Source organism: Hesperophylax consimilis, chromosome 20 (genome assembly GCF_061612785.1).
Source record: "Hesperophylax consimilis isolate HC1 chromosome 20, BYU_Hcon_1.0, whole genome shotgun sequence".
NCBI lineage: Eukaryota > Metazoa > Arthropoda > Insecta > Trichoptera > Limnephilidae > Hesperophylax > Hesperophylax consimilis.
The window spans coordinates 28,343,081-28,362,785 of NC_142855.1; the positions used below are offsets into that span (position 1 = coordinate 28,343,081).

The 19,705-nt window shown below is 34.8% G+C and overlaps 1 protein-coding gene across 1 annotated transcript; it reads left to right on the top strand.

The window, feature by feature from the left end:
• Positions 1 to 3,585: 3,585 nt before the first annotated feature.
• Positions 3,586 to 8,791, top strand: LOC149414493 (uncharacterized). Its single transcript, XM_089644202.1, has 4 exons — positions 3,586 to 3,694; positions 4,615 to 4,779; positions 5,092 to 5,280; positions 8,781 to 8,791. Exons 2-4 carry the CDS (start codon positions 4,638 to 4,640, stop codon positions 8,789 to 8,791), a joined length of 342 nt encoding a protein of 113 aa, XP_089500328.1. The 5' UTR covers positions 3,586 to 3,694; positions 4,615 to 4,637.
• The last annotated feature ends 10,914 nt before the right edge of the window (positions 8,792 to 19,705 follow it).

The window sequence follows — 19,705 nt, forward strand, 5'->3', positions numbered from 1 at the left end:
AGGCTCCTGAACCAATTGCTCTAATCCGTAGCAAATGGCAAAGGATTCCGCCTGTCGGCCAGCCGAGTCCGTTGGGCCTGAGAACTTCAACCACGGTTCGTTATAAACATTGAAGTCCCCCAGAATAATAAACTCGGCCGAAGGGTAGCGGGGCAAGAGATCATCAATAGTATCGCTCAAATGTTTGAAGAGTTCGGAAGTGTCTGATTCGCTATTTACTATTTATCGATGACATAGTTTCTTTATTTGATCACAATGTTTTTCTTTCAAAAGTATCATTAATAAATAGAACCGGTCGTCGTTTTCTTTCGTTGAAGTTATTACAAATAAAGCACTTACATGTCTCCACATCATACAAAGATCTAATGTTTATTATTAAAACGTTGACATTACTCTGATCAGAAGCATTCTTGAATATTGTTATTCCTCTCTCTCGTCACTTTATTCAACACGCAATCACAAAAATTACACAATACAGTAGGTATACATTTTTAAGGCACGTAAAATAATTAAATATTCTAATGGCTGTTGTTAATCACAGTGATTTAGTGTTGTTAATCAAACTACCCGAATCGTCACAGCAAAAATTCGTGATGTTTTATTCTAATTATAATCATAATCGGACTTTAAGAACATTTCTTTCTTTAAAAATCAAATAAACTTCTATTCAGTTTTAATCCCTTTATCAGTTTGTTATTATGATTATAAGATTATTATAATCCCACATGTAATATAGTTCTTTTAAAAAATTATATCTATGTATTTAAAAGCCTACATTAATACACATATTAAATCCAAGCTGATCATCTTTTATTTATGATAGTTCTTTACAACCGTCGATAGAATTTGTGAAACAGAGGGTCTTTTTTAAGTATATTAAACACTTAAGCTTGTATGTGGCATTTTTTTCCATTTTCCGTATCAATTGTTTTTTTCAACAAGTTCCTTCAAAAACAATGAATACATGTTTCACTATGATCATGTATCGATGGCCCAGTATTAACCGTAAGAAAGTCCAAAAAACATAAATTCCGATATGGGTATCAAAAGATTTGCCAAAAGGAGTTTTTCCCGTTTTAAACAACGAATTGTTTTAAGATATTTGGTTTCAGTGACAGCAATGGAACCTGTTCCTCGTAAACGATTCCGTTCATAAAAAAAACACTCTCTAAATCAGTGTTTTCTAGCCTTCTTTATGCCAGGCCCCACCGGCATCTTTTTTAATAAGACAGCAGGTAAATTTTCAAATCATATTGTAATATGTTTCTAAACATATGAACCCCTAATGAAATTAATCAAAACCTATTCTAATGCATATGTTATAACTGAAATTAAATTTCTGTAACTATCCATGTTCGCAAAAGTCAAGTTTAATAGCAAAAATTCGCATTCATACTAAGGAAAAACCATTCTCATGTTCTTACTGTAACTATTCATATTCACAAAAGACAAATTTAATTACTCTCATTTGCATTCACACAATGGATAAACCATTTTCATGTTCTTAATGCGATAATTCATGTTCACGAAAGTCACGTTTAATGAGACACAATAGCACTCATACTTAAGAAAAACCATTCTTACCGTAATTATTACACACATTATCACTCATATTTAGGATAAACCATTCTCATTTTCTTAGTGTAAATATTCATGTTCACAAAAGTCAAGCTTAAGAAAACACATTCGTAGTCATACTAAGCAAAACCCATTCTTCTTACTGCGATCATTCATGTTCACGGAAATTCAGCTTATTGTTACAAATTCGCACTCATGCTTAGGAAAATTCATGTATCCTGTTCTTTTTGAAATTATATGTTTTATAATCGAAAAAAAAACACGGCTCCAGTGACAACTAAGGAACCCATTTTTAAAAAACCACAGGGGGTTGACAGAGATTTTTTTTGGGGAAGGGAACAGGTTCATTAAGAATTTCAAACAATATGTTGCACTTCAATACGATTTTTCAATTAGTTTTATTTGATAAATAATATTCTAAGAGGAACCGAGTCCAGCAATAACCGGTGCCTCAGAAACATAATTTCGACGGTTCCAGTGACAGCAGCGGAACCAGTTCCTTGTAACTCGGATTGGAAAATCGACCACCTCTAGTGACATTTCCATTGCGTCTTGCATTGTCGCACAATAGTATTATTGCTCCCCTTTCCTGAAATAACATCGTATTAAATGAGCACTATTTGTGTTATATTTATACAGTTTTGTGTCACTTCAGTGTACAAAACATTTCTATGCCGCATTCTTGAATTTCTACTTTTCTAGTGACGTTTCTTCAAACCTTTGGAACTGTTGCCTTGTACGTAAGTTAGTTGGTTCATGTTATATTGATCAAGACCTAAGCCCTTCAATTGGTGCATGTTTTTTATAAGAATATATCACATAAACAACATTCGCGATATAACATGTTGAGCTAACCAACACCAACCAGGTTAACACGCAACAGACGGTTCAAGGGGTTGTTCATTGTAGGTTTAGAGCCGTTGTTACAAATGCCAACCGAGTGATTAGTTAGTTTATATTTCCACTGAGCGAAAAACTTTAACATATACCAATTATTAGTCAATTTCGTTAGGAATTACATAGTATATTTTGTCTTGCGTTTTCTCATCTGGTCACGAAACACGGCTAATGCCATTTAAAGCAACTTATCTATTCTGAATGATGATCTTTTACCAGGGTGATACTGAGAGTACCTCTCAGTTGATACAGAAGCAACTGGTTCGACTCACTCAAATCTACAACATAGTAAATTTGTCAGTTCTACACTTGGCGTGGATACGGTCAATATAATAACTCATTTAAGTCGGTTATATTAATCCGGTTAAGTATATTTAGTGCCAGTCATGTTTACCCACAGTTACATCACAAAGGAGGCCCAGACGAAAATAATTACCCTCATTTTAACTTTGAGGATGCTGTGTGGAGGGCCTTTTTAAGGAGATGAAGTTCAGGGAAGGAAAATGGTTTGAGGGATGGGTATGAATCTAGGGATAAATGTGTCCAGAAGTGACATATAAATATATCCCTCCCGCTGCTGCGGGCAAGGCGATTGGTCGAGAGACCAGTTAAAGAGGTCAAAGGGTGGGCAGGCGCATCCTGGACACACTTCACCGATGAACTCGGGTACCTCTGCTAAATCACTAAACCTGTTCCATTCCATATAATTGAATGACTAATACAACTTTCAATGGGACCCTTGTAAAATAAATATTTTTCCTTTATAATAATATTGATTATAATTATTATTCTTTATTCCAGGATGTGGGGAGGTGAGTGCAATCCCACACATCCCATAGAGGGTATAAGTACATATAATATTTACATCAAAGGTATTTTATAAATAATTGTAAATATGAAACTAAAAAATAAGACAACAGAAATAAAAAAATAAAAATTAATAGAATAAAAAAAATTAAACTAAAATTAAAATGAGATCAAAGCTAAGAAGCACAGGAATCCATCGGATCTAAGATTGTGATAGCAATTATCTCTCTCCAATGGTCTTCAATGCTCGATCCCGAAGACAGAAGGGATTCTATGATGAGAATATTTCCGGAATGGTTTATCCTTCCCCTCAGTCCTGCAATCCTGATTCTTAATAAAGCTGTAAATCCTGGAAGTCGCCCTTCTGTAAACATTGAGGAGGCACTGCAGTGCCTGGGAAGTCTGAACATCGGTATGCGTTATTATATTGCACCCGAAGCTTTTCCATTGTTCTTTTTTTGAAGTTTGCCCAGACCTCGCATGTGTACAGGGTGGTGCAAAAGGCTAAGAAGAGCGTCCTTTTCACTCGTGGACTGCAGAGCCTTCCATTGAGAGAAATCTTCCACTGAGCACGTTACATGTCATACTCAATACTCGCCTCTGCCTGTCAATATCTTCATCATCCGTTAGCTTATTGTTGATGACATGTCCTAGATATTTTGTGGTTTATACTATTTTCAGAAGCTCACCATTCAAAAAGGCGGGGTTAATGTTTTTTGTGCATCCCTGTGTTTTATGACCAACATTGGTGTTTTTTTCGCCTTATAAATCGTGTTGGTTTCGTGTGCAAATTCTTCACAGATTTTAGGGGAATTCGTAATCCCCTTATTGACGGTGCCATCAGAACCATATCATCTGCGTAGCTCATATTGTTAATACCTATTGTTAGACCTCCGATGTGGCAGCCCACTCCAGCATTGTTTTACCTGTATGTTTGTCTAACAAGATAGTCTTCGCGTTCTTTATTTCCTTTTCCGAGAAGGCGGAGGTACATAATTACGTGATGGCGATCTCATCTAGAGTGCCCGCCTTGTTTTGGATAAACGCGAGGCACTCATTTATTATGATATTACATACATTGCACGACAAAGCTTAACAATACGTCCTTCCGACACGACGGTTGCCGGAAGCTTGAATTTCAATTACACTTACTCGTATAACTGACAACATTTTTGAACATTTGCTCTCCATCTTAATATTTGCCATCTTTCATGCACGAGGTCAAATAACCATCTCGGATATTTACCTCTCCGATAATTTGAATATTTCGTTCCAGCTGAAGGTGATGAGTATAACCTAGCTATAGTAACTTTTTGTGTAACTTAGTTTTAGCGGGGACCAATTTTCAGAAGGCTATGGATCTTCCCAACCTAGAGAATGTTTCCATCAAGGAGGAACCAGGGTCCCAGGAAGAGGGTGGAGGTGAAATGTCGTTTACGGATATAAATATCTACCTCCCGGATGTGAAGAAGGAATGTTCGCAGTACGCGGCGAGTAGTAAGTTGCATAATAATTTAATTCCATGTAATTGAATGACTAATACGATAGGAAGCACAATTAACAAACTTTCAACTGAACCATTACTATTTACCTTTTTGTAAAAAGCATTTTAAGCTTTATGTGATAACATTATAACTTGTTTAACTGTCTGTATAATTTGATTAACCTTTCTCCATCTTGATATTTGACATCTTTGATGCACGAGGTCATGTTACGTCAGAGATATTTATTGTAGGTGGTCCAGTTTACCTCCGAGATATTACATATTTCGTTCCAACCGTAAGTGATTATTATGTTATTTATTTTTAGCTGCGACCATTTACCAGGAGGCAATGGGTCTTCCCAACAGTGTGTCCATCAAGGTGGAACCAGGGTCCCAGGAAGAGGGTGGATGTGAAATATCGTATACAGATATAGATATCTACCTCCCGGACGTGAAGACTGAGAGTTTGCAGTATGCGGAGAGTACTCCGACAACCTCCAAGTTGGGTTACAAAGGTATGTTGGTTTCAGATGTTTGGAATTCTTTATTGTTTCCAAGACAGGACGTTTATCTTGTTAATGACGTCCCAACCGTTCATTATTTATTGTGTTATTTTCCTTTAAATTTATCTTCACTGTCAAATAAAGCAAACTTTTTATTTATTATACACAATCTCCCATTTTCTCAAAAGACCTCTTCTAGTATGTGATTTAAGTAACATGCATGTTTTTCATATACTATCTACACGCATTGCTGTGCTCAGTCTATCTGTGTAGATAGTGAAATATTAGCGCGTGTTTCTTTTGCGTCCAACAAAAGGCACTGTTAATTAAACAAGTTTGTATAACAGATGGCGCTGGTTTACAAAAAACATGTTTTTTCCTATCACAGGTGACATCTTTATAATATATAAATACACGCGTTTTATAATTGAGTCGTGTAATTTCTATACCCGCTATATCAACTTTCATTGATTTGGAGAAAACCGCAAAAAACTGTCACATCTCTAGCGTACATAAGTAAATGCATTACAATTTTTTATATAATGAATTGGAGTAATAAAATTTCGAAAAGCATTTATTTTTCTATTTATGTCTAGCAATAATTAAGTAATTTCGATAAATAAAATGGATATAGCGGATTTTGATACTCACTTCGTGATTTTGAAAGTCAACTGAGCCGACATGGCGGGTTTAGAAACTCACGCGTAGATCATTTTGACACACGAGCGTGGCGTCAGAGCGGCGGCCATATTGTATTTTGGCAAAATAACTGCTTGCGATTCGTTGAATCCGATATAGCGGGTTTTGATAGTAACTTTCTGTATGATATAGCGGATTTGGTTTCTCACTCGCAGTTTTAACATGGTTTTTGGTCATGATAAGGAGGGTTTTGAAACTCAATTTTAGGCTCCTCTTGTTGCTCGCAAAAATGTGAACAAGATGTCATACTCAGATCATTTTGTCAAAAAATCGGATATAGCGGGTATAGAAATTATAGGATTCAAATCAACTTTGTGTCAAAATATTAAAGCATTCGGTGTAGAACTTTCGGAGACTTAAGATATTAAACAAACGATTATTGACATTTTAATTAATATAGATCGTTACATTAATATTTACGCTTTGAAAAAATTAAACAGGCGGCCGATTTTTAATTTTTAAAATTAACCATTTTTATTTATTAAAAATATTATTAATATAATATATTATTAAATCAAACTTTTTTTCCAAAAAAACTAACATTAAAAAAAAATATATGTATATAAATATATTATAAATATATTATATTTATATATTACACATAACATAATATTATAACATTGAATCTAAGTAAGAATCGTGGCTCCCTTATCAGGAACAAGAGCTCCTCTTTTCTGATAAGGTATACATGACCAATTATGTACCTAAATATTATATTTTGCAAAATATGTATGTATTAATGTAACTTTGATCTATATTAAAATAATAAAAATTTAAAAAAATATATATATACTAATAATATTAACCATCAGTTAACCATGCTCGTCCGATTTTTTTTATTTACATATTTTTTTTTTTTATTTGTGCATCACTAACTAAGCTTTATGCCCATTCTTTTCAGACTTATTGGTGAACCTGAAGAAGCATCCTGGGGAAAAACGACACTCTTGTCCGCATTGTAACTATTCTTGCATTCAAAATTCATCGTTAAAACAGCACTTGCTTACCCATAATGAAGAAAAACCCTTTTCATGTTCCAAATGCCGTTTTTCATATTTTCGAAAGACTGATTTAAAAATTCACTTGTTTACACACGGTGGAGAAAAACCCTTTTCATGTTCTGACTGCAACTATTCAAGTTCTACTAAGGGACAACTAAATATTCATATGTTTACTCACATTAGAGAAAAACCTTTTACATGTCCCGACTGCAACTATTCATGTTCAACAAAAACAAATCTCAAAGTTCATATGTTTACCCACAGTGGAGAAAAACCTTTTTCATGTCCCGACTGCAACTATTCATGTTCAACAAAGGGTCAGCTAAAAGTTCACATGTTTATCCACAGTGGAGAAAAATCTTTTTCATGTAGCGACTGCAACTTTTCATATTCAACAAAGGGACAACTAAAATTTCACATGCTTACACACAGTGGAGAAAAACCTTTTTCATGTCCGGACTGCAACTATTCATGTTCAAGGAGGGGAAATCTAAGACGTCACTTGCTGACCCACAGTGGAGAAAAACCGTTTTCATGTTCCGACTGCAACTATTCAAGTTCATCAAAGGAACAACTAAAAATTCACATGCTTACCCACATTGGAGAAAAACCGTTTTCATGTCCCGACTGCAACTATTCATGTTCAAGAAAGGTATATCTAAGACGTCACTTGCTGAAACACACTGGAGAAAACCTGTTTTAGTGTCTCGACTGCAACTATTCATTTTCCAGAAAGGGACACATAAAAATCTATATATTTATCCACGGTGGAGATAAACTGTTTTCTTGCCCCAAGTGTAACTATTCATGTTCAATAAAGGGAAATCTAAGAAGTCATTTGCTGACCCACAGTGGTTAAAAACCGTTTTCGGCTGTAACTATTCATGTTCAAAAAAGGGACAGCTTAAAGTTCACATATTTACCCACAGTGGAGAAAAAACCTTTTCCATGTCCGACTGCAGTTATTCATGTTCAAGAAAGGTATATCTAAGACTTCACTTGTTGACACACATTTGAGAAAAACTGATTTAGTGTCCCGACTGCAACTATTCATATTCAATAAAGGGAAATCTAAGCGTTTAAATAAATACATTAAATCGAAATCTCTCATCCGTTTCTTTAAGATTTTCCGTTACATCCGTCGATAGAATTTGTGAAATAAATATTTAGATATTCCCAGTTTTATTTAAATCTTTTATGAATTGTTGTAAAACTGACGTCAATATTATTATGAGATATTTTGTTTCTGGGAAAGCAACGAAACCGGTTCCTCTTAAACGATTCCGTTCATAAATAAACCACTATCTAGATCGATATCTTCGGGCTTTTTGTGGGGGAAAAGTTTGTCATCAACTTAACCACAGACGACCACAGATAAAACGGACGTACAGTCCAGATAGTTTGTAACGATAGAGAAATATCAAAGCCATTTATTAAAAAGTTTGACCATATACAATATAACTCCACTTAGCGAACATTGTTCATTCATTGGCACAAAAAAAATATATTTTAAAAATAAAAATATCGGAATGCAGTAAAAGGACAATGAAATCTCACAGATATGCACATATTAAAATATTTATAACATACACACAAATCATCCAAATATAATTGATAACAGTGATCACCTATCTACTACCTATGGCCTAGGCATCTTGTAGTTCTGACAAGAAGCGTTAAAATTTTAATTGCTCCACGCGCCGCTTGGCTTAGGGATAGCCCTGATTAGAGGAACAACAGTTAACTATAGCGAGTTTCCATAGAGATACATTTGTTTAAAGAATTATAATTGTTTCCATTGACATATCGCAGCTGCCACCTGATCCCCAAAATCTCCAAGCGCGTCTTCTGTTTCCTGGGAGAAAAGGCTACGGTCAGCCCAAGTAGCTCAAAAGCCCTTCCCCATAGCCAGAAAAAGACAATATTTGAGGCCAATGATAACATTATTCAAACTATGATAAACAAACAAAAAAACTTTCCTAGTATTGTACACAGAGTTGACCGGTCGGTGGCCGAGTTGACATCGCGTTTGGGTCCCACCCAGGCGTAGTGTGTTCAATTCCTCGGCTGGCTAAGTCCTCCATCACAACACAAGCAACATTTTCAGCTTACTGTGGTGGTAGTAAGAGATTTTCAAATATCGTCAGGTTATTCGTAACCCGGGAATGTTTGTCTTTCTTTAAAAAAAAAAAAAATTTCATAGATAAAATTAATTTAAAATGTGTAAAAAAAGGGGACATTTATATTCTGCCACTCGTTTTATTTATGATGGATTCAAAGTCGAACTTTTGAATCTTTTTAAATGGGAAATAATCGTGTTTTTGCAGAATAGGTAATGTAGGGACCGAAAACAAAACTTCGTAAGCGAGTGTCAATGTAAAATAAATTAGATGTATTCCTTCAGAATATTCCTTCAAATGAGGATTCCACACTGTTGAAGCGTAGGTACTGTAGGTGACTTACGATATCTTATATTACCTATCTTATTCATATTATTTAAATATAACATTTTTAAATTTTAAATTTTACCGCCACATCACTAGAAGATATTCAAATTACCCTGCGGATTTGCAATCATGGAAAATGCTGGTTAAATCTGAATAAGGTACTTAGAACTTAAACGGATAGGTTTAACCCATTACCTCCATGACGATGTCTATAGGCATCAAAAAAATAGATGAAAAGTATGATTTTTTTCACTGTGAATAAAGCTAAATCCCACCAAGTTGTTATGCAGCATTTACAGATTGATATGTTAGCTTTCAATAATTAACATAATTTGATAAATTTTATTAATTATTCTATTTTTAATATTTTTTTACTAAAGCCCTGAAAATAGACCCATTTTGAAAAAAAAAAAATTTAGATCGGAAAAAAATAAAACATGTGTGAATCACATATTCTTATCAAAAGATGAAATAGTCGACAACACTTCTGTTTCAACATAGTATTATATGCATAAGATGACCGCTGGATGTCACTGAAATCAGGTGATGCCTGCGCGCAACGTTTGGAGGTTAGCTGTGACAGTGTTTTCATATGTTTTTGGTTAGCTTGCCTTCAAATAATACGGTTTTGTTGTGTTTTTATGGGTGATTTTTATTAAAAATAATAGTTAGTCTGCAGTTTTCGGATATTTTTAAACAGAGAATGTTGAACAGACGGACGAAGAGCTGATTGACGATGATTTGATGGCATATCACCTCTTGACTGGAATCAGCCTTCGACATCCTCTGGTGCGAGTCGTATTACCTTGCGAAAATCTATTTCAAATGCACCACCAGCCAAAAAATTAAAACTACAGTAAACTGTTGCGTTCCTGAACCGCTGAATGTGGTGCATAAAGATATTTGGGGATCAGATGGTGAGGCACGAAATGAAAGAAGTGTTGTGAAGGTCACATGTGTTTATTGGTGAGTCAGTGTAGCCGTAACGAGGAGATGATGTAGGACAGATGATGAATACTCCGGTTGCTGGCTGATGTGCTGGTGCCAGCGCGGGTCAGTGAGTCGACGCCGGGCGCTGGTGACCGGGACTCGATGTAGGTCAGGCACTGGCGAAGAATGTAGGTCTTCAGGCACTCCAGTGCTGACGAGAAGGCCGAAGGTACGGCGGACCTTGTGGGCAGTTGAACGGGAACGGCGTGACCAGTGAGGATGCTGCGTGTCCTCGTGGTGGTCATGGTTGCGTGGAAGAAGCGCTGGTCAGAGACGCTGGAACCAGGGCGCTTGTAATCCGTTGTAGCGCTGGCCATGGACACGGCCGAGGCGCTAAGATGATGTCCCGATAGAGTCCATGATGATAGGGGCGAAGCCGGGTACGTGTCCTACGCGCTAGAGCGCGGATGATCCTTGTAGGCTGACGGCGGAACGGTAACTGATGACTGACTGACTGACTCGCTGCGTCGGGCTTATTTATACTACTCGGCCGACGGCGGCAGTAGGTAGGTGGATGGCAACTAAATCGAAGACACTCGCTCGATCTGGATCATTCGCGAACTTTCGACGGCTTGGCAATTATGCCTAGGCGGCAGACTCGTTCCTTCTGGCGAGTTCTCGTAATGTGTAAGACTGATAGCGTGATAGTATTGTCGCGAGTAGATAGAGTACGTAGATTACTTTGTTTACGATTTAACGATGCAAGTACATAATTCGGGAGTAGATACTAAGTAGGACGAGCGGCCCACCATTAATCATTCAATGGATCATTCTCGACGCCACAGATATGTACGAAAAGCTGAAGTCTTATAATGCTTTTCAAGTGTTTTCATTATTCTTTAATGACGAAGTGATTCAGTTTATTCTTGAGAGGATGATCAAATACGCTCGATTTAAAACCAATACCGAATTCCAGTAAGATATATCCGAATTGAAGCGTTTTCTTGGTTTCTGTGTTGACCGGCTACAATACTTTGCCATCTACCACAGATTTCGTCTGACCCCACCTTGGGTGTAAGCGTCATCAAAAAAGGAACCAACATCCACATTTCGAGCTTATAAAGCGCTATATGAGTATTTCTCAAAATAAATGTACGTAACGAAAATGTAGTTACGAAATAGTGTTACGAAATAGTCATAAGACGTAACTAAATAGTAAACATAAGGCTTGTTTACACAATGGCAAATTTTATTTTACTTTTTTTATTATTTATTCAATTTAATTAGTTGTCGTCTTTTTTAAATGTAAGTAATTATCCTTTACTTTTTATTTATTGTACATACTACAAACATACATAAACTCACGACCCAAATATTTGTATTTTGTTAAACCAAAGGGGTTTAAAAAAAAACAAGGGAGTATAAATAAATGTTTTTAATCAAATTATCAGCTCCCAAATTGAAGTACCTAACACAATATACAACAAATCTTAAGAAATTAAAGAACAGGCACTGTTTAAACTATTAAAAATTTAATAACATACAATTATTTAGTTTGAATCACTATCCATTAGCGTTTTATAAATTTCTTCCTCATCTTTATAATAATTGAAATCTTTCCGAGACAAATTTGGTCAGTTTTTCAGTCTTTGGTTTATCACTCTGCTTTGGCGCATGAATATAGTCATTTAGTGATAGAGATTTAGAGATAAGGCCCTTACAAACCACTTTCTTTTTTGTATGTATATTTTCCAGTTTTTCGTTTTTAAGATAGTCACTCCACATGGTTTATCTTTGATTTTGTTAGAATCTTCATTTTCACTATTCATATTTTCAATATCAGCGTTATTTTCTATGGCATTATTATTTACTATTATAACATCTTCGATTTATTATATAATCCAGTTTCAATGGGAATAGCATCATTATTAGTCTTAGTTTGTTTATGCAATAATATTTTCAGAATATTCACTTGCCTTTTCATCCGATTACAGCACTGTCTTAAATTCTTATTTCGACTTTTTAATCGAGTATTTTCTTCAGTCAGCTTTTGTAGTCTTTCCTTTAGGATTTTTTTATTATTTTTTCTACGTTCAAATGTATTATTGTCTTGTGTCGTAGGATTAGCCTTTTTCTTTCTTTCAGCTCTTTTATCATTGGCTTGTCTCCACTTTGCCCGTAGCTCTTCTTTTTCTTCTTCTGTAAGAATTTATTTTTTTATTTTTGATATTTTCTATAACTTTTGTTAAATGTTTAATTCGGATTTCCTCATATTTATTTGTATTTTCCTTTTTCAGTCTTTCTCTGTAAGCGTTTTGCCTTTTGGCATTGGTTTTTGGGGGCATTCCTAAAAAAAATTATGCTGTAGTTATGGTTTTATCAGAGTAAATAAAAATAAACTTATATTTAAATAAGCTTTTATAAAAAACTTAAGGCACTTATAAATATTGTATAGATCGCCTGTAGAACGGATAGTGTGTATGAGTGCCTCAAGCTTATTTAAAATAAAACCAGTATTGGACGGCTCAGCTTGATCTTCAAGTACTTGTCATTATGTATAATGCCATATAATCGCGATGATAAAACATACAAGTCCGACGACACCTGTTCTGCCATTGACCATCAGGAATTTCCAGCATCCTATGTATTACAACCTACCTACTTTCCAGCGCCATCAACAGATCTGCTCTATGGTATAATAAATTTTATTTTTTTCCTATTATATCTAAATACATATGTATATTTGTGCATTGTGCATAATATATTACATTATTACTAAACTTACATAAGACTTTCATAAAAATGCTAGACACACTTACAATATACTTACTTTTCTTAATCACGTTGTAACTGTGTACACTCAGCTTTACATTGAACTTTTTCGTTACGTTACGAAATTCATAACAAACGTTACGAAATTGTAATAAGAATTTATGTTATAAAAAGTCAATGGTTTGATAAAATTTAAAAGTGTTAATATGTAAGCTTAGCAATGTTCGTACCGCACATGTTACAAAAAGATAAGTAGAAAAAGACTTACCGTTTTGTGAAAAAAGGCTAAAATATTTTCTGTTACGAAATAGTGGTCCCACTAAAGAAACACGTTATTACTGATTTTAACAATTAATGTTATGGCGGAGAAGTCAGACCAACAATTAATCAGAAAGAGGCTAGTGTTTCCCATGTTAAATTTTACAAATGGGTTAAAAAATTACGGTGGAAGTACTAATAAAACGTAACTAAAGAGTAGTTACTAAAAAGTAAATGGTGATGTCTCACTTTGTTTTTTGTGCATAAATTATTAATTTATTATGAAACCCCATAGAAAATTACCCTTTTACAGAAACTACATTTAATCAAGACCCTAAAACATACAAAAAATCACATATTATAACGTTATTATCGCATTTTATGAAGTATAAACAAATGAGGTGGGTAGGGTGGCAATTTTATTTTGTATGGAAGGTAAAAATCGATATTTTTTAAAAAATTAAAATATTTGTGAATTAATACGATTGTAATGTTTATTTTTCGATATTTTAAAGCCTAATATTTATTCTACAAAATGGTGCATATTTTTTTTGTATGATTAATTAAAAACATGTGAAATTTTTGAACTGTTTGTAGGCACACTTTATTTTTCCAAAATGTACACTTTTTTTGAGAAATACTCATATACATTTTTGCGATAACAACAATCTAGATATAACCGACAGAATGGCTAAAGTATGATAATGACTAACGTTCCATCTTTATTTGTATTTGATGTTTTTGCACACAAACTTTCCATCGACATTATTGCAAGATGTACATTAAGAATAAGCCAATCAAAGTGGGCTACGAGATTTGGTGTCTTGCTTCCTCCGAAGGCTACCTGTTTCCAAGCAATGCCATATTCCTGAGCATCTGATACGTATGACCCCGTATTAGGTCAAAGATTATCCTTCGTACTGTCTATGATGGAATATATAGAGTTCCCCGCACGCCATGAGTTATTTATGGACAATTTCTTCACATCTCACCATTTGATGTGTATCCTGAAGGATAAGAGAATGTGCGCTACTGGCATATATAAGCCAGTTCGCTTCCCTAACCTTGAAGCTTCAGGCAAGTTGAAGACAGGAAAGTAATTGCCTAAAGGTAACATTTTCTTCTATATTTCCCTTGCGCATAGCGAACATTTACCTAGCAGGTGAATTTGATGCGGTGGTAGACGTAGAAAGCCAAATCCTCGTATGCCGTTGGTTAGGACATCCGTGAAGTAACAGTGGCCACGAACTATGATCGAATGGAGCCAGTAAGTCAAGTGCAGAGTTAGCAGAAAAAGAAAGACAAAAAGGCAAAGTTTTGAAGGAAGCATGCAAAAAATTCGTTTGCCCAGCGTGCCAACACGAAATTATAATTTGGAAATGGGTGGGGTAGACCTCCATGATAATGGTATACAAAATTATCGGGTCAACATTCGGTCAAAGAAGTGGTACTGGCCTTTATTTGCATCTTGCCTGTGCAGCCCTCTTTTAAATGGATGGAAGTTGCTATGCTTCTTTAGGAAGTACGAGCATGATATGGGAAACCAGATGACTAGGCGACAGAGAAAACCTTCCCAGAAGGCATTCCGTGTGGAGGTTACCCGTACTCTTTTATTGTCTTTTCCAAATCAGGTCAATGCCGAATTCGGAGATTCTCGTGTGAAGGAAGAAGGCCATGACACAGAAGATGGGAATCGTGTGCGTCGAATGCAAGAATTTCATTTGACATATCGTGGCGAATCTCGAATTCGTTGTACTCTATGTAAAAAAAAATCCAGCAGTCTATCGATGCCGGGCCTGCAACCGCACCCTTCATTTTGACTGCTTCGAACGGTATCACTTAGAAAATAATTTGGTTAGATTTGGTTAGTTTTCCTCATTCTAGAAGGTTTTTTCTAATATTGAATTTTTTGTTATTTTGTGTATTTTCCATTAATAAATTGTATTTTCATTGAATTATAAACAATGGCAATTATTTATTTTAAATTATCAATATAAATCATACAGTTTACTGCATTTTACCCATACTTGACCTAAATTTTGCTTAGGGGGTTACCTCCAAGCGTTGCGTTTAGGCATCAATTTTCTAGACGCTCCGGTGAGAGGGTGGGCGGGCGGAAAATTCTAAAACTGATTTTGGGCTCTCCTTTAAGTCTATACTATCGGGTTATAATGATGATTCAAGTTTATAAAAATAAAAATAAATCATGGAGGTAATGGGTTAAATAACTTTGTTTGATGTAATCGTGGCTTTGTTTAGCAGTTTAAGCATCATCGTCGAAATACGGATCGGTCTAAAAACGAAAATAAATTAAATTATCAGCCAATGAAGTACATCCAGGAATCAGGAACATTGTCACAAAGAATGAAAGGTTAGCACCTGTATTCAACAACGGGAACGGGTCCTTTCTTTAATTGATGCAGATGGTTCGGTATATTTTGTTGATGCCTGGAAGATTAAGCATTTGCAACGCATTCTTTTTTAATCCCAGTAGTACCGTATATTTGCTTTCAATCGTGAAATGACACCCACAAACAAACTCACTTTTTGCTAGCACTGGATTATAAGTACTTCTCTTTTTATTTTCTTATTATGATGTACGTCTAACGTCTAACCCGCAGAGAACTAAAAGCGTAGCGAGTTGAAATATGTCTACACACGGCTTCGGTATAAAACTCGAAAGATAACTCACACTTACAAAACAGAACAACAAAACGCTGTCCTAGTTCTTGTATGTTCAATAGACCTTTTTTTACAAAACTGAGTTATGAATGCCAATATGTTCATTTGCCTATTGCGCAAATGAAGCTAAAAAAAAACATATTTTTTGGTTTTTAAGTGACATTTCAAGCATTTTTCGAGTGCCAATATCCACTCACGGACCAATGTTTCAGTTCTTATTTGTTCAATCTCCTGGATATTGAACATTCAAACACTCAAAGTTATGAATATAATATTTTTTTAAAGTTCATAGATATTTGTTCAACATCCCGCAGAAGGTTGAGGTCTTGAATGTTCAATCTCCACTGTCAACCAATCAGGAGCCGGCTAGTTAAAATGTGCGGCCATGTTGATTTTTAGTTGTTTTCTAACAACGAAATTGTTCCACTAAAATACGTTTAATTGCGAATATATACTGTTATTGAACTAAAAAATGACTTCACCGACTCCAGAATCAATAAACTTTAGAACAGTAGCTCAAATAGAAATGCAAGTCTTAAAATGATGTCATTTATAGGCTTTTTCACCATATTTTACATGTACTTCTTAAATTTGCTAGGCAAATATACAGGATGCTTCATTTATTCATTTATTCAGTATCAGTTCTATAATCAACGTGAACGGTCGCGCGCAGCGAAGTAAAGTATTGTCGCAAAAATTGCAAGCGCTGCTGAGCACCGAGCGATTTGCGCCGAGCGATTTGCGCCGAGCGATTTGCGCCGAGCGCAGCGAGCTAACACATTATGGACACGGCCATTGATAATATAAAAACTAAAATACAAAAAATTACAACAGTGAAAGATTCGAAAGCAAAAACGAACCTAGAACAAAATGTTTATATATTAGAAGAGCTTTGGAAAACTGAAAAAATTAAACACCAAAATGAAATAATCAAACTACAAAAAAAAATTATTGAAAATTACGAAGAACTCACGAAGAAAATAGAAGAAGTCGTAGAAAAAAACAGTAAAATTCCATCTTACGCGCAAGTTCTAGCAGCAACTTCTAGCAGCAAGTTCTAGCAGCAACTTCTAGCAGCAAGTTCTAGCAGCAAGTTCTAGCAGCAACTTCTAGCAGCAAGTTCTAGCAGCAAGTTCTAGCAGCAACTTCTAGCAGCAACTTCTAGCAGCAAGTTCTAGCAGCAAATAAAAAAGAAATTTCAAAAGAAGAGAGGTTCTCTATAATAATATCATCAACTAAAAAAACAACAAAAGCTGCAGGAATATGTGATAAGATACAGAAAGACATCAAACTAGACCAACTTAAAATTGGAATAAATGGACTAAGAAAAACAAATAAAGAGCAAGTAATCATCTCCTGCCCAAAAAAAGAATATACCAACACTCTTTCGGAGGAAATTAAAAAACTCAATTATAACCTGGAAATAAATGAAATGAAAAAGAAAAAACCCAAATTAATTTTTAAAGGACTCAAATCGAACTTGACGGAAGGGGAAATAGTAAATGGGATACTCACACAAAACGAAGGGATTCAAGACATTGTAACGAAAAACGAAGAAAATAAAATAAATTTGATTACTGAAATAAAATACAAACATTCTAAGAAATACCAACGTGGTACTCGGGATCAAGAAGATGAAGAACAAAACAAATTCTCGAACTATATCGTGAAAACCAGCGGTACAACACGAAAAAATGTGCTATCATTTGAAAAGATAAATATCCAGTACCTAAGGGTTGACATAGTGGATTGTGATCCTTTAACCCAGTGCTACCACTGCTGCAAATTCATGCACACAGCCTCCAGATGCCTAAATCGAATGAATCCATCGGTGTGCCCGCATTGCACGGGTGATCATACTTTTGCTAAATGCCCTGAAAGAGAAAAAACACCGGTTTGTGCAAATTGCACATCGCAAAATAAGAAATATGGCGAGAAAAATAAAACAGACCACACAGCTTTCAGCAACTTATGTCAATACAAAAATAAAATGCTCAAAGTAGCAAGAGACAGAATAGATTTCGAATAAAAATGACAGATTTTTTATATAACGTACTAGACGAAAAAAATAATATTGACGAAAAAACATATAACAGCTATCAAGAATATCGTACCCACCAAAACGACCTCAATCTCAGTCCTTTAATTCTACACATGAATATAAGAAGTTTGGAACGAAACATGGATGAATTTTTGACAACAATAAATAATGATCTCAGGAAGCCCGCTTGCATTGTGTTAACGGAAACACATTCAAGTGGCGAAGTGGCGTACTATATACCGGGATATACCTGTGTATCTACTACAAACCGAATTAACAAAAACAGTGGAATCGTTATGTTCATACAACATAATTGTGACATATTGTGCGAGGAAGAAATTAATGTGAATGGAACAAACTGCTTACATGTACAAATGAAGTGTTATAACAAAAAAATTGATATTATCTCTCTATACAGAACGCACTCGTCTACTGTCTGTTTGTTTATAGAAGAATTAAGACATGTGTTATTAAACTACAGAAACGCGAATACAATAGTTTTAGGTGACATTAATTTAAATATATCGCACGATTATACATCGAACGATAAAGATAATTACTTAAATATGATGGCGGAATTGAATTATGTGTCGTGTATAAACTCTTACACCAGAAACGTCAATGGGCAACGTCCTTCATGCATTGATCACATTTTCACAAATATCAAGGATATAAATAATTTAAACTCGGGAATTATAAAAACCTCAATTACCGACCATTACATGACTTTGCTACATTACAATTCAATAATACCTCAGGCGATAAACCAACATTGCGGACAAACTGCTAATAATAAGAAAGAAATATCTGTTGTTAATATCGAATCTTTGAAAAATAAATTGTCATCTGAATTATGGTTAGATATTCTCCGAAGTGATGACGTCAACGAGTGCTGTAAAATATTTGAAAATAGATTAACGAACTTTATAAATGATTCAAAAAAAATTTTTCCAAAAGGAAATACAGCAAAATTTCGTAAAATCAAACCGTGGATAACACATGGGCTTGTTGTGTCCATAAGACACAAAGAATGGCTTTATAAAGAAACAAAAAAAAAACCACTAGACATTAAATTAAATGTTCATTTTAGAGAATTCAAAAATAATTTAACCACGCTCATAAAAAACACGAAAGAAAATTATTATAAAAATAAACTTGATGATTCTGAAAATGACAGTAAGAAAGTTTGGAATATAATCAATGAAATCATGGAAAATAAACAAAAAACCAAAAGTAATATTATTAAGAGTGTAATACAAAACAATAACATAATTAACTGTATTGAAGAACCTAAAAAAGGAGCAAACGCTTTTAATGATTTCTTTGCAAATATCGGAAAGAGTCTATCAGAAAAAATTAACGTGAAAAAAATTAATAATATGTATATTGAAAATATTCCGAATATAGAAACTAAACTTGAACTCTTCGAACCAACCAATCCGTCTGAAATTGTACAAATTATATCAAAAATGCGAGGTGGTTCTGCTCCGGGTTTTGACGGTCTTGCCGTAAAAACACTAAAAATCATTAAAAATTATGTTTCTACACCAATCTCTCATATTATAAACAATAGCTTTAAGACAGGAGTTTTCCCGAGCACGTATAAG